This window comes from Crocuta crocuta, unplaced genomic scaffold (genome assembly GCF_008692635.1).
Source record: "Crocuta crocuta isolate KB4526 unplaced genomic scaffold, BGI_CrCroc_1.0 scaffold267, whole genome shotgun sequence".
NCBI classification, from domain to species: Eukaryota; Metazoa; Chordata; class Mammalia; order Carnivora; family Hyaenidae; genus Crocuta; species Crocuta crocuta.
Genome location: NW_027531899.1, coordinates 4,131,436 through 4,146,193, shown reverse-complemented (window position 1 = coordinate 4,146,193; position 14,758 = coordinate 4,131,436). Strand labels below are relative to the sequence as shown.

General features: G+C 57.9%; 1 protein-coding gene across 1 annotated transcript in view; it reads left to right on the top strand.

The window, feature by feature from the left end:
* Window positions 1-6: 6 nt before the first annotated feature.
* KMT2B (lysine methyltransferase 2B) overlaps window positions 7-14,758 on the top strand; it is a gene marked incomplete at its 5' end in the record, with an annotated part of 20,164 nt that continues 5,412 nt past the window's right edge. Inside the window, 28 exon segments of the mRNA XM_077773676.1 lie at window positions 7-99; window positions 1,223-1,295; window positions 1,541-3,621; window positions 3,861-3,974; window positions 4,066-4,216; window positions 4,482-4,761; window positions 4,923-4,978; window positions 5,225-5,503; window positions 5,819-5,913; window positions 6,193-6,291; window positions 6,428-6,541; window positions 6,683-6,829; window positions 6,932-7,027; window positions 7,488-7,605; window positions 8,336-8,449; window positions 8,628-8,812; window positions 8,888-8,977; window positions 9,067-9,171; window positions 9,305-9,378; window positions 9,942-10,057; window positions 10,152-10,243; window positions 10,326-10,463; window positions 11,320-11,478; window positions 11,709-11,829; window positions 11,907-11,985; window positions 12,087-12,247; window positions 13,367-13,594; window positions 13,677-14,758. The exon segment at window positions 13,677-14,758 is cut by the window's right edge and continues 8 nt beyond it. Coding sequence (XP_077629802.1) covers window positions 7-99; window positions 1,223-1,295; window positions 1,541-3,621; window positions 3,861-3,974; window positions 4,066-4,216; window positions 4,482-4,761; window positions 4,923-4,978; window positions 5,225-5,503; window positions 5,819-5,913; window positions 6,193-6,291; window positions 6,428-6,541; window positions 6,683-6,829; window positions 6,932-7,027; window positions 7,488-7,605; window positions 8,336-8,449; window positions 8,628-8,812; window positions 8,888-8,977; window positions 9,067-9,171; window positions 9,305-9,378; window positions 9,942-10,057; window positions 10,152-10,243; window positions 10,326-10,463; window positions 11,320-11,478; window positions 11,709-11,829; window positions 11,907-11,985; window positions 12,087-12,247; window positions 13,367-13,594; window positions 13,677-14,758 — 6,540 coding nt within the window.

The window sequence follows — 14,758 nt, the reverse complement described above, 5'->3', positions numbered from 1 at the left end:
CGTGCTCAGCGGGGCCGAGGCCGGGGCCGGGGCCGGGGCTGGGGCCCTAGCCGGGGCAGCGTGCCTGAGGAGAGCAGTGACGAGGAATCCGACGATGAGGTGAGGCAGTCGGAGGCGTCCCCAACGCCGGGCGGGGCGGAGGCCGGGGGGCTTCCGAGGGTCTGGGTCGCCCCGAGGGGTGGCGGGGGGAAGCGAGGTTCTCAGGGTCCCTGCGGAGGGATGGGGCCCTGCAGATAGGACTGGGAAGAGACAGGCTGCACGGAGCTGTCGGTGTAAAAGGCCTCTGAAAGTGCATAGAGAAGCCGGGGCTGCAGCTGGGCACTTGGGCCCGAGGCACATCCTGCTGAAGTGTCCTGGGCTGATGATCTTGGTAGTTGGCAAAGCTATGGCTGTAGAGGTTTGAGCGAGACGACTCTGGGTACTGCATGCCCAGCCAGTGGTGGTTGACAGCAGCAGCGTGGCTTTAGTGGACCCAGGCTAGGGCTCTCTGGGTGAGCTCTTGCCTGTAGGCTGCTCCGCCTTATAATTTCTGACACATCACTGGTTTTTCCCCAGTACCCCAGTTCTTTCTCCTGAGGTGGAGAGATGGTAGCGTGATGGAAGGCTTCCTCTCAGGGGCACAGATTGAAGAGAAATGGAATAAAGGCTGAGACTGGGAACTCTAGCAGGTCTGAGTTCAGCTCAGGATTTGTCCTCGGCCTCTCAGAAAAGTCAGGAAGGTGTGAGTTGTATTACTCGCGACAGCGTGTAGTAACCAGAGGGCTCCGAGTAGAACCTGTTACAGTAAAGCATTTGAAACACACTCCCGACTTGGGTGCCCCTGTTCCCATTTTCATTCAGGAGGAAGCTACATTCTGAGAGTGTGTAAACAAGTCCCACCGTTTTCTGAGTTAGAGGGTGAGGGAATCTGAGGGTAGCGTGTACTTCCTGGCCTGGGAAGACCCTGTTCTGTTCCTTTGGGGCCAGTGAACCACTGGTGGCTGTGCTGGTGTGGTCTGGCACAGGGGATGGGGGATCAAAATACCCCGTGCCTCCATCCCTAGGGAGAGACCCTGTTTTCTGCTCTTCTCACATTCTCCAGTTCCTTAAGTTTTTCTGTAAATAGGTAGGGTTATGTTAAGAGGGAAACCGGGGATATACCTCCGTACCTGAGTCTCAGGTGAAACGAGGGCTTTGGCACTGACTGCTGTTTCTCCCCTCCACCTCTGGTCCCCTAAATCAGGAGTTTCAGGGTTTTCATTCAGATGAAGATGTGGCCCCCAGTTCCCTGCGCTCTGCGCTCCGATCCCAGCGAGGTGAGTGATGGGGAAACTCTACCTCTATAGTTTCACAGGAATGTTATTCTTGCTCTTTGTGTCAGCTCTTCCCTGTTCAACTAGAGTCTCCATCAGTTACAGAGTGTGTTCTGTGTTCAAAGCCCAAGCTAGGCTGGGCTGTGGGGGCAACAGACAAGTAAGACTTAGTCCTTGCCCTCCTGGAGTGCCTTCTTCAGTCTGCAGGGCCAGCTTGACCCATCTCCCCACACCTATTCTCCTTTTAGGTCGAGCCCCCCGAGGTCGGGGCCGCAAGCATAAGACGACCCCCATTCCGCCTCCTCGCCTAGCAGATGTTGCTCCTACCCCCCCAAAGACTCCTGCCCGGAAACGGGGTGAGGAAGGCACAGAACGGATGGTACAGGCACTGACTGAACTTCTGCGGCGGGCCCAGGCACCCCCAGCCCCCCGGGGCCGGGCATGTGAGCCTTCCACTCCGCGTCGGTCTCGGGGACGGCCCCCAGGACGGCCAGCAGGCCCCTGCAGGAAGAAGCAACAAGCAGTAGTGGTGGCAGAAGCAGCTGTGACAATCCCCAAACCTGAGCCCCCACCTCCTGTGGTTCCAGTAAAACACCGAACTGGCAGCTGGAAGTGCAAGGAAGGGCCCGGCCCAGGACCTGGGACCCCTAAGCGTGGAGGACAGTCTGGGCGAGGAGGCCGTGGAGGTAGAGGCCGAGGCCGAGGCGGGCTCCCTCTCGTGATCAAGTTTGTTTCAAAGGCCAAAAAAGTGAAGATGGGACAGTTGTCCTTGGGACTTGAATCAGGTCAGGGTCAAGATCAACATGAGGAAAGCTGGCAGGATGCCCCCCAAGGAAGAGTTGGATCTGGGCAGGGAGAGGGCCCCTGCTGGAGGAAAGAGCAAAAGCTGGAGGAGGAGGGCGAGAAGGAGACAGAAGAGGAGAAAGGCAAGGAGGAGGGGGAAGAGAAGGTAGAAAGAGCTGCACCTGAAGAAGAGATGATGCTAGCGGAGGAAAAGGAAGAGGCGAAGCTGCCGTCCCCACCCTCGACTCCTCCCTCCCATGCAGCCCCTCCACCCCCTCCATCTCCTCCGTCTCTTCCATCTCCTCCACCCCCTCCACCCCTTCCTCCCCTTCCTCCCCTTCCTCCCCTTCCTCCTCCCTCAACATCTCCTTCATCCCCGCTTTGTTCTCCACCACCGCCAGTGTCTCCTCTGCCCCCACCATCGCCTCCACCGCCTCCTGTCCCAGAGGAGCAGGAAGAATCCCCTCCTCCAGTGGTTCCAGCTACATGCTCCAGGAAGAGGGGCCGGCCTCCCCTGACTCCCAGCCAGCGGGCAGAGCGAGAAGCTGCTCGGGCAGTGCCAGAAGGTACTCCTCCCACTCCAACCCCCAGCACCACCACGGGAGGCCCTCTGGAAGACAGCCCCACTGTGGCCCCCAAAAGTACCACCTTCCTGAAGAATATCCGGCAGTTTATCATGCCCGTGGTGAGTGCCCGCTCCTCCCGTGTCATCAAGACACCTCGGCGATTTATGGATGAAGACCCCCCCAAGCCCCTAAAGGTAGAAGTCTCACCTACTCTGCGGCCTCCTGTTGCCACCTCCCCACTCGCCCCCCCGGAACCGGCACCAGCTCCCTCTCCACCACGTGCCCCAACTCCCCCCTCTACCCCAGTCCCGCTTCCTGAAAAGAGACGGTCCATTCTAAGGGAACCCACGTTTCGCTGGACCTCACTGACCCGGGAACTGCCCCCGCCGCCTCCTGCTCCTCCACCGGCCCCACCCCCACTTCCTGCCCCTGTCACTCCATCCCGGAGGCCCCTGCTCCTTCGGGCGCCTCAGTTTACCCCAAGTGAAGCCCACCTGAAGATCTACGAATCGGTGCTTACTACTCCTCTTGGGGCCCCTGAAGCCCCTGAGCCAGAGCCGCCTCCTGCCGATGACTCTCCAGCTGAGCCTGAGCCACGGGCAGTGGGCCGCACCAACCACCTCAGCCTGCCTCGATTTGCCCCTGTGGTCGCCACTCCTGTTAAGGCCGAGGTGCCCCTTCCTGGGGCGCCACCTCTGAGCAATGGGCAGCAGCCTCAGGCTCAGCTACAGCAGCCCCTACAGGCCTTGCAAACCCAGTTGCTGCCCCAGGCATTACCACCACAGCAGCCACAGTTACAACTGCAGCCACAGCCACCACCACAGCAGCCGCCACCACTGGAAAAGGCCCGTATTGCAGGCTTGGGTTCCTTACCACTGTCTGGTGTGGAGGAGAAAATGTTCAGCCTCCTCAAGAGAGCCAAGGTGCAGCTGTTCAAGATCGATCAGCAGCAGCAGCAGAAGGTGGCGTCTTTGATGCCGGTGAGCATGGTGCTTTGGCCAGGCTCCTGCACCCACCGTCCAACCTTGATTCTTTCAGTTCTCCTTAACTACCTGCCTCCTCAGTCATCTCCAGTATCTCAGGGAATGCTCAGAGCCAGTCCTTTGCTGTCTCTCAGCTTCCTGTATTCCTTCCCTGGCCCCGTCCCTCCCCCATGGTGTCCCCTGGCCCTATCTTTCCTCACTTTCCAGCCTGTGACCCTGTTTATTACCCCCACCAGCCGAGCCCTGGAGGGCAGATGGAGGAAGTCGTGGGGACTGTCAAGCAACTCTCAGATAGAGGTTCTGTCAGGTCTGAAGATGAATCGATGGAAACTAAGAGAGAGAGACCGTCGGTATGAAGTGGGAGGAAGGCCCTCTGAAGAAGGCTGGTCGCAGGAGCACAAGGGGCAACTGCCACATGTATTCCTCTTTCTCCCCCTGTAGGGCCCTGAGTCCCCCGTGCAAGGCCCCCGCATCAAACACGTCTGTCGTCATGCTGCTGTGGCCCTAGGTCAGGCCCGGGCTATGGTGCCCGAAGACGTCCCCCGCCTCAGTGCTCTTCCTCTCCGGGATCGGCAGGACCTCGCCACGGAGGGTAGGGGCGGGTGTATTGTGGGAATATTTGACAGCTGTGTCAAGTTTGGGGGCGAGCAAATGCACCAAGAGCATAGGAGTGGGAGCTGAGTTGGACACTTGGGGCAGGTGGCAAGCGGGTTGGAGTGCTAGGTCTTAGAGCAGATTCGGGGGCACCAGGGACCTGAGCACTGTGGGACAGCGGAGACCAGAGGACCAGTCAGATGGGATCTAGGTAAAAAGCCTAGTGGCTTTGGGGCTCCATTGCTTCCTCTCCGTTACGCTAGATACATCGTCAGCATCTGAGACTGAGAGTGTCCCATCGCGGTCTCGGCGGGGAAAGGCGGAGTCAGCGGGCCCTGGGGGAGACTCAGAGCCTGCAGGGTCTGGAGGGACCCTGGCCCAAACGCCCCGGCGCTCTCTGCCCTCCCATCATGGCAAGAAGATGCGAATGGCACGGTGTGGACACTGTCGGGGCTGCCTGCGTGTGCAGGACTGTGGGTCCTGTGTCAACTGCCTGGACAAGCCCAAGTTTGGGGGCCCCAACACCAAGAAGCAGTGCTGTGTGTGAGTAGCCAGGGCGGAGCCTCTGTTCCCACCCATGGTTGTCAGTCTCCCAGGCCTCCTGCCCCGCCAGAGCAGTGGGATTGGCATCCTTGTGGAGAGCTTCCTCTCTTCCCCCAGACCACCAGTCCCCTACCCTGGTGACGTGCTGCTCCCCTCCCCAGATACCGGAAGTGTGACAAGATAGAGGCTCGGAAGATGGAACGATTGGCTAAAAAAGGTAACGGTTTGAGGAATATTCCTTTATACAACCGTGTTTAGATCCGTGGCGTGGAGGAAACCATGTTTTCTTTGTTCTCTTCCCGTTATCTTTGCAGTCTCCTACCTTTGTTGTCATTCCGTCGTGTGCTTTCATATCTCTCCCGTACTCGTTCTCTTCTGCCCCACTTCTTTTTGGCTTTTCTCCATCCCAGTGTCCCGTGTCCCTGGCTGAGCTCAGATCCTACTAAGTCCCCTGTTCCCACAGGCCGGACGATAGTGAAGACGCTGTTGCCCTGGGATTCCGATGAATCTCCTGAGGCCTCCCCTGGTCCTCCAGGCCCACGCCGGGGGGCGGGAGCTGGGGGGCCCCGGGAGGAGGTGGTGGCCCCCCCAGGGCCCGAGGAGCAGGACTCCCTCCTACTGCAGCGCAAGTCAGCCCGGCGCTGCGTCAAACAGCGACCCTCCTATGATATCTTCGAGGACTCGGATGACTCAGAGCCTGGGGGTCCCCCTGCTCCCCGGCGTCGGACCCCCCGAGAGAATGGTGCGAATTGCTCGTTGCTTCCTCTTTCAGTCAGCCCTGTGTCTTTGTGTAGAAGGGGCAGGGTTCCCAGACCCAGGGCTGTACCAGTGTGTTAGAGAACATAGGTGAGTGCAAGGAAGGAGGTAGTTTGGGGTGGAGAAGGAGAACTGGTGCGTGGGATTTTCAGTAGCTTATTAAGACAGGTCATCCTGCTGTATCTTGGTTAGTTAAAGATGGCCCTGGAGATCCAAGTGACATTAGGGGGTTGTGGAGAAAGGGGAATGGGATGGGGCAGGGAAAAGGGGGAAACTCACTACATTTCTGTGTCCTGCCTAGAGCTACCAGTGCCAGAACCTGAGGAGCAGAGCCGGCCCCGCAAACCCACCCTGCAGCCTGTGTTGCAGCTTAAGGCCCGAAGGCGCCTGGACAAGGTCAGCAAGGCCCCACACCAGAGCCCTGAGCCCCGTGGAAGGCACGGCTCCTGCCCTTCGGGAGCTTCCTAGCAAATCAGGGTTAGCGGGCTTACCTGAGTGCGGGTTGTCCACAGCAGAGTACAGGTCCTGAGGGGTAAGGCAGGCCTGTCCTTCTAGAAGGCAAAGTAGGATCTGGGCAAAAGACTGGGCCGGGCAGGCTGGGGGAAAGGGCAGTGTGGGGGGAAGCCTGCAGAGGGCGTGGCTTGGCGGCCTTCTGACCACCACCGCCTTTCCTAGGATGCTCTGGCTCCTGGCCCCTTTACTTCTTTTCCCAATGGTTGGACTGGAAAGCAGAAGTCCCCTGATGGAGTATACCGGGTCCGTGTGGATTTTAAGGTATGGCATTGAGGGAGAGGGTCTCAAGGACTATGTTTGGAAGAAACTTGATTTTATCTGAGAAACCAGGGCTTTAAAGGTGGATTTCGCTTGTGTTCCTGACTGCTCTCTGACCCCGTGTCCTCTCTGCCCTCAGGAGGATTGTGACCTGGAGAACGTGTGGCTGATGGGCGGCCTCAGCGTGCTCACGTCCGTGCCAGGGGGGCCGCCGATGGTGTGCTTACTGTGTGCCAGTAAAGGCCTGCATGAGGTTGGATCCCCGCCTTTTTCCACAGCCCCTCAGGTCTCCATTGGCCCTCACTGCCTGATTTCTTGGGCCCTCTCAGCAGGGTCTCATCCCCTGGCCTCTTGGCCTCACACTGTGCCCACTGTTCACCCTCCCCACCCCCAGCTGGTGTTCTGCCAAGTGTGCTGTGACCCTTTCCATCCATTCTGTCTGGAGGAGGCCGAACGGCCCCTGCCCCAACATCATGACACCTGGTGCTGCCGCCGCTGCAAGTTTTGCCACGTCTGTGGACGCAAAGGCCGGGGATCCAAGGTTTGGACCCAGGAGCCGTGTGAGTGGGTGGAGGCACGGAGGAGAGGGATGTTCTTGTGCCAGTAGGTTCTGCCATTGTTGTCTTTCTCAAACTTCCAACAGCACCTCCTAGAGTGTGAGCGCTGCCGCCATGCTTATCACCCAGCCTGCCTGGGGCCCAGCTACCCAACCCGGGCCACACGCAAACGGCGTCACTGGGTGAGAGATGAGGCCCGCACCCCTCACTTTGGAGTTCTCATTAAGGCTGCTACCACCCCCAGACTTGCTCCAGGCCAGGGCTTCCATGAGGAGGGAAATGTCGGAGGTCCCCGTGAGAGTTTATCTGATAAATGACATTTTCTCTTCCGTATTTCGTATAAATAAGACTTATGTGCAGATTTTATACAGAATGATTGCAGGGACTCATGGATTCCATGGTCCTGGGCTCAGAATCCCCGTTCCTGCCTGATCTCCACTCTTCCCTGTCTCCCTCTGCCAGTCTCCCCTGCTTCATTCCTCTCTCTCCTTTCTCTTTGCTTCTCTTGCTCACCTTTTCTCCTCTTACCTGTCCCCTCATCTGTCTCCTGCCTACCATCCTTTCTTCTTTTCCCACCTCCTCCCACCTCACCTCCCAACACTGCTCCAGGCTGCTTCCCCTAACGTCACCCTGCCCCCCCAGATCTGCTCAGCCTGCGTACGCTGTAAGAGCTGTGGGGCGACTCCAGGCAAGAACTGGGACGTCGAGTGGTCTGGAGATTACAGCCTCTGCCCCAGGTGCACCCAGCTCTATGAGAAAGGTGGGAACCTGTCAGGGGACCTGGGCCCTGGGGAACACCGGGCAGTGGGCCAGGCTCCTAGACAGGCAAGACCGAAGTGTTTTTCTAGTGGCTTTGCATCCTCTTCTAGCCATGGAACCTTTCTTTCATTCAGGGTACTCTCCACAGAAGCCTATCCAGTACCTGAGATAGAGGGACACAGTTTCTCTGAGGGCAATGGCAGTGGGGGGCCTAGACCCCATTGTTGTAGTGGTCCCTGACCTGCCTCCTGGGTCTTCAAGACTCTACTGAGCACTTTGAAAACCTGGGCTTTCCCCTTTTGCTCAGGCAACATATTTAGCAAGGTTCTTTGTGAGGCCACAGGGTTAAAAGAGGCCTTATCCTCAGCCAGCGTTTTTTTTTTTTCCTGAGAGAGAGAGAGAGACAGCGTGGGCAGGGGAGAGTCAGAGGGAGAGGGAGACACAGAATCTGAAACAGCCTCCAGGCTCTGAGCTGGCTGTCAGTACAGAGCCCGACGGAGGGCTCGAGCCCGCGAACGGTGAAATCATGACCTGAACCGAAGTCGGACGCTCAACCGACAGCCACCCAGGCGCCCCATCAGCCAGCGTTTTGAGAATAGTAGGGACCCAAGATGGGGCATAGTAGAGGCAGCCCTTACGGCAGCTAAGAGGTGGTGGCCCCAGAGAGGACCTCTAAGGGACAGGTAGTGGTCCAGCCCCTATGACTTGCCCTTTTCTTTTCTCTTTTGCAGGAAATTTCTGCCCAATCTGCACACGCTGCTATGAAGACAACGACTATGAGAGCAAGATGATGCAGTGCGCACAGTGTGACCACTGGGTGCATGCCAAGTGCGAGGGACTCTCGGGTGAGCAGGCAGAGTGCCTGGGCTGCTGCCTCAGCCCTGGGAGGTTCCTGTCCTACCCATAGCACAGGCACTCATGGGACAAGTGGGCTAAATGTCCTTGGCAATCTCTAGGGGCTGCCGAGAGCCAGCCCTCACATCTCCCAAACCATTCTCTCCTGTCCTACCTTGGCTGTTTTAGATGAAGACTACGAGATCCTTTCTGGGCTGCCAGACTCTGTGCTATATACCTGCGGACCATGTGCAGGAGCCACACACCCCCGCTGGCGAGAGGCCCTGAGTGGGGCCCTGCAGGGGGGCCTACGCCAGGTGCTCCAGGGCCTACTGAGCTCCAAAGTGGCGGGCCCACTGCTGCTGTGCACTCAGGTCTGGGGGGCTCGGGAGGTAGGACGGGGTGGGGCCAGGCCCAGCACCAGCCCTGCTGACTTCCTGTCTCTGCAGTGTGGGCAGGCTGGAAAGCAGCTGCACCCAGGGCCCTGTGATCTGCAAGCCGTGAGTCGGCGCTTTGAGGAAGGCCACTACAAGTCCGTGGTGAGTGGGACACAGAGGAACAGGTGGGTGTCAGGAGGAGGGGGGTTCGGGCCGGGGTGGGGGCTCTGATCTGACAAGCTCCCTTACAGCACAGCTTTATGGAGGACATGGTGGCCATCCTGATGAGGCACTCGGAAGAAGGAGAGACCCCAGAGCGCCGGGCTGGAGGCCAGATGAAGGGGCTCCTACTGAAGGTGAGAACTTTGGGGAAAGCCTGTAGGGTGGCTTGAGTGGAAGTGGGGAAGAGAGAGTGGGTCCTTCAGACCCTGCCCCCAGCAACTTGCCTGGGGAAGCCAGTTCTTCTCATTTTGTTAACCCACTCCCCAGCTGCTAGAGTCTGCGTTCGGCTGGTTCGACGCCCATGACCCCAAGTACTGGCGACGGAGTACCCGGCTGCCAAAGTGAGCAAGGCTGGGTAGCAGGAGGGGATCTACGGGATGAGGGCAAAAGCAAGGGCGCCTGGGAGTCCAGGGTCAGTGTGGGCTGAGAATGGACGAGGAAGAGTTAGCATCTAGAGGGTGGTGGAACCAGGAGGAGCGTCCTCAGATTCTAGGCCAGCAAAAACTCGGATTGTGCAGTTAGCCCACTTTGTTTCTACTTTGTACAAGGTAGTGTTGGGGACAGCAGTGAGTAAGCCATGTTTGGTGGGGGTGGGGGTTGAGCAGGCACATCAATGCCTGATGAGCCAGATTGTCAGGGTGGTGATGGGAAAGCCCAGGGGGCTACTATGAGAGCCCAGAGAAGGGGCCTAGGGCCTAAGACTTTCCAGAAGAGATGACATCTGAGCTGAGATGTGGAAAAAGAGCATTACAGGCATGCAGAACAGCGTTTCACGTGTCACATTTGGGAGACTGGGAGAAATGCCATGTGGAGAGAGGACCAAGTCTGTCATGGCATGTTTAGGCTAAGATTTGGGTGGCCACCCATGTTAGACATGTCAGGTGCTGACCCTGCCTGTCCACAGCGGAGTTCTTCCCAATGCCGTGTTGCCCCCGTCCTTGGACCATGTCTACGCTCAGTGGAGGCAGCAGGAGCCAGAGACCCCAGAATCAGGGCAGCCTCCAGGGGACCCCTCAGCAGGTACTGGGAAATGGGGCTGAAGCCGGGACCCCTGATTTGGTGGGACAAGCTCTAGGTCCTGATCCTGGGACCTCCCTTCCCACACTCCTTCCAGCTTTTCAGGGCAAGGATCCAGCTGCTTTCTCACACCTGGAGGACCCCCGTCAGTGTGCACTCTGCCTCAAATATGGTGATGCGGACTCTAAGGTGAGGGCTACCTTGTGAAGCCCCAGGTTGTGGGGCTTAGTCCCTGGGGCCTCCCCTCACACCATTTCTCCTCTGCCCCCAGGAGGCAGGACGGCTCCTATACATTGGGCAGAATGAATGGACACATGTCAACTGTGCCATTTGGTCAGCTGAAGTGTTTGAGGAAAATGATGGCTCCCTCAAAAACGTGCATGCTGCTGTAGCTCGAGGGAGGCAGATGGTGAGAGCCCGGGCCTAGAGAGGTGGGCAGCCCTGGGGTCTCAGGTAGGGCCCCCATGCAGGGGAGACAGCTCTTGTTTCAGTCCCTACCCCAATGTGTCCTTTCAGTGCTGGTCCTGGGTATCGTTTTTTGGTTGTCCCAAGACTCTGGTGCTGCAGCAATAGCGGCTCCCCCCTATTTGGGACCCCTCCCCATTTGGGCTTAAAGTCTGGGAGATTAAAAGTTGGAAGACCTTCTGTTGATTCAACCTGTGCTGGATGCTTTCTTTACAGTATGGCATTTGGCTCTTACTGTGTCCCTATGAGATGAGGTATTGACTGACTTAGAACCTCTCCTCACCAGTGTGGGACCTGAGTCAGGTGCTGTAGAATGCCTCGGGGTCAGGAAATGAGACATAGGGGATATCTACTTGGGGGTGGGAAGTAAAGATTAAATGAAATGATACAGGTTTCGCGTTAAAATGGTGTGAGAGGGACATCTGCCTGGCTAAGTCAGAAGAGCGTGCAACTCTTAATCTCGGGGTCATGAGTCTGAGCCCCATGTTGGATATAGAGATTACTGAAATAAGTCTTTAAGAAATGGTGTGAGAAAGATGGTAAATGCTGCTAAGTAAGCGTTAGCTGTTGTTATTTTTCTCTCTACTGCAACACGCTGCTTCAGAAAATTTGAAATAGTTTTGATATGCACCTGGCATTGGATACATCTAGGGAAGAGGTTATGTTTGGTGAGTGCCTTTGCTACGCGAGGTGCTGGGCTAGACAGGGGCCCAAGCAGAGTCTCACAGGCAGTGATGCTGAGCGTCAGACCCTGGTCTCGGTCACTGGCTTCTCCCCTCAGCAGCCCCTTCCACCCGCAGCGCTGTGAGCTCTGCCTGAAGCCTGGAGCCACGGTGGGCTGCTGCCTTTCCTCCTGCCTCAGCAACTTCCACTTCATGTGTGCCCGGGCCAGCTATTGCATCTTCCAGGACGACAAGAAAGTTTTCTGCCAGAAACACACAGACCTGCTGGATGGCAAAGTGAGTCAGGACCATGGGAGAGACAGCTCCACACTGCTCTGTCTTCCCTTTCCACTCATAGACCCCTTTAGCTCCTCAGCGCCGTCCCCAGCTACCTCTTGGTGTCCTCCTTATTTTCTTTAATACGTGAGCCAGGTCCCCAACTGTCCAGTCCCTGTGTCCAGAGCCTTCCCTCACAGCTTCCTTGCCCCCCATCAATCCAACAATCCCGTTTGCTACCCACCTCCCAGGAGATTGTGACCCCTGATGGGTTTGATGTTCTCCGCCGAGTCTATGTGGACTTTGAGGGCATCAACTTTAAGCGAAAGTTCTTGACGGGGCTCGAACCTGATGCCATCAATGTGCTCATTGGTAAGCCTCTTGCTCTGTACCCTGGTCTTCCTGACTCTGCCTGGCCCCACTGTTCTGATCACTTCTTTGCACTATAGGTTCCATCCGAATTGACTCCTTGGGTACCCTGTCTGATCTCTCAGACTGCGAGGGACGGCTCTTCCCCATTGGCTACCAGTGAGCAGCCCAGGGGGCCTGGGTGGGGTTGAAGGACTTCAGGACTGGATCCCATTTCCCAGATTGTCCTGACTCTCTTGACCCACACACCAACCTGACAGGTGCTCCCGTCTGTACTGGAGCACAGTGGATGCTCGGCGGCGCTGCTGGTATCGGTGTCGTATTCTGGAGTATCGGCCATGGGGTCCAAGGGAAGAGCCAGTTCACCTGGAGGCAGCAGAGGAGAACCAGACCATTGTGCACAGCCCTGCCCCTTCCTCAGGTATGGGTGTTGGAACTCCCTCATTTCCTTCCCTGAATGCTGCCCTCTGCAAATGATTTTCCACCAACCCAATTTCCCTCTCCCCTAAAGAAACCCTAGGTTTTTTGCTCTTCTTCTATTTGTCTGTTGTCTACCTGTGTATTAGGAAGTAGTAACTGATAGCTTAGTGGCTGTGCATTATGTGCTAGGGATTGTGCTCAGCATTTTGCAGGTGAGAGGAAGATCACCGTGCTACTTGCTTATGGTTCAGAGGGTGATGAGGGTGGCAGCTTCTGGACAAACATAAGGCGTGTTTACAGCCACCTGACTTGGGGTTATGTGCTCCCATGGTGCTCCCCACAGCCCTACAAGGAAGCTGCAAGCTCTGCTGCACTGCAGCTTAAAAAGGGGAGTTGCTCTCCACTTAACACAGTGCTGGAATCAGGATTCAAACCAAATTGATCCCCTCATAGCCATAACAGTGCCGAGGGGTGTAGCCAAGCTCTGGATGGCACACCTCAAAGATTGGGCTTAGAGATCGGCAAAAGGAGAGGTGGGCTGAAAGGGAGAAAGAAGAGATTCGGATTGTGTTTGCAGGAAAGGGGTTTGTGCCAGGTCGGGGAATGACATGAAATAGAGAGGGGAGGAGGGTGCAGCCATCCTGGCTGGAAGCAGGGGAGTGTGTTGGGAGGAGGTGGAAGAGATTTGTTCTCACAGATTGGGTGGAGCCAGGTAATGGGGAGCCCCAAGCGCCATCATGAGGCAGATGCGTTTGATGTGGCAGGGATGCACAGCACAGGTGAGAAAGTGGTAGGACTGGCCCTGCTGGAGAGCGGGCAGTGCCCCTCGTGGCATGAGGGGCCTGAGTCAGAGAACAGTAGGCAGCCAGGAATGGGGGAGATGGCAGACATGAGTGAGGAGGAGTTACAGAGGGACCCTGACCCAGGTGTGTGTGGAAGTTTTAAAGAAGCCACAGAGGGGTATGGAACCTGGGTGATGACTGGGAACCAGTGCACGTTGTGACCGACCATTGGGCGGGGGCAGAGAAGCCTCGGCTGGCTCAAACGAAGGGAGGGTATGTAAAGAGAGGCTTTGACAAAGAGCCTTTGCTGTTCCTAATGCCGTTCTCCTGCCTTTTAGAAACCCCAGATCATGTGGACCCCCCACCAGATACAGATGCCCTTATCCCTGGAGCTCCTGAGCACCACTCACCTGTTCAGAACCTGGACCCCCCACATCGGCCAGATCTAAGCAGTGCCCCTCCTTCAGCCCCCCGCTCCTTCTCAGGGGCTCGAATCAAAGTGCCCAACTACTCACCATCCCGGAGGCCCTTGGGGGGTGTCTCCTTTGGACCCCTGCCCTCCCCTGGTGAGTACCTGGAAGTGTTGGGGAGAGCGGTGGGTGGATGAGGCAGGAGCTTGTGGCTGACACTGACCCTTCCCTCCCACAGGAAGTCCATCTTCTCTGACCCACCACATCCCCACGGTGGGAGACCTGGACTTTCCAGCTCCCCCCAGACGTTCTCGTCGTCCCAGCCCCCTGGCCCCAAGGCTGCCACCATCACGGCGGGCCTCTCCCCCTCTCAGAACCTCCCCACAGCTCAGGGTGCCCCCTCCTACCTCAGTCATTAGAGCCCTCACACCTACCTCAGGGGAGCTGGCTCCCCCTGGCCCAGCCCCATCTCCTCCACCACCCCCCGAAGACCTGGGCCCAGACTTTGAGGACATGGAGGTGGTGTCAGGACTGAGTGCTGCTGACCTGGACTTTGCGGCCAGCCTGCTGGGGACTGAGCCCTTCCAGGAAGAGATTGTGGCTGCAGGGGCAGTGGGGAGCAGCCATGGGGGTCCAGGGGACAGCTCAGAGGAGGAGGCTAGCCCTACCCCCCGCTATGTCCACTTCCCTGTGACTGTGGTGTCTGGCCCTGCCCTGGCCCCTGGTGCCCTCCCTGGAGCCCCCCGCATCGAACAGCTGGATGGAGTGGATGACGGCACAGACAGCGAGGCAGAGGCAGTCCAGCAGCCTCGGGGCCAGGGGACGCCTCCTTCAGGGCCAGGAGTAGGCCGGGCTGGGGTCATCGGGGCTGCAGGGGACAGAAGCCGACCTCCTGAGGACTTGCCATCAGAAATTGTGGATTTTGTGTTGAAGAACCTAGGAGGGCCTGGGGAGGGAGGTGCTGGGCCCAGAGAGGAGCCACTCCCCCCAGCACCTCCCCTGGCCAATGGCAGCCAGCCTTCCCAGGGCCTACCCCCTAGCCCAGCTGACCCCACTCGGACGTTTGCCTGGCTCCCTGGGGCTCCAGGGGTCCGGGTGTTGAGCCTGGGCCCTGCCCCTGAGCCCCCCACCCCCGCCACATCCAAAATCATCCTTGTCAACAAGCTCGGGCAAGTGTTTGTGAAGATGGCTGGGGAGGGCGAACCTGTCTCACCCCCAGTGAAGCAGCCACCTCTACCCCCTCCCATCCCTTCTACAGCCCCTGCTTCCTGGACTCTGCCCCCAGGACCGCTGCTGGGTGTGTTGCCAGTGGTAGGGGTG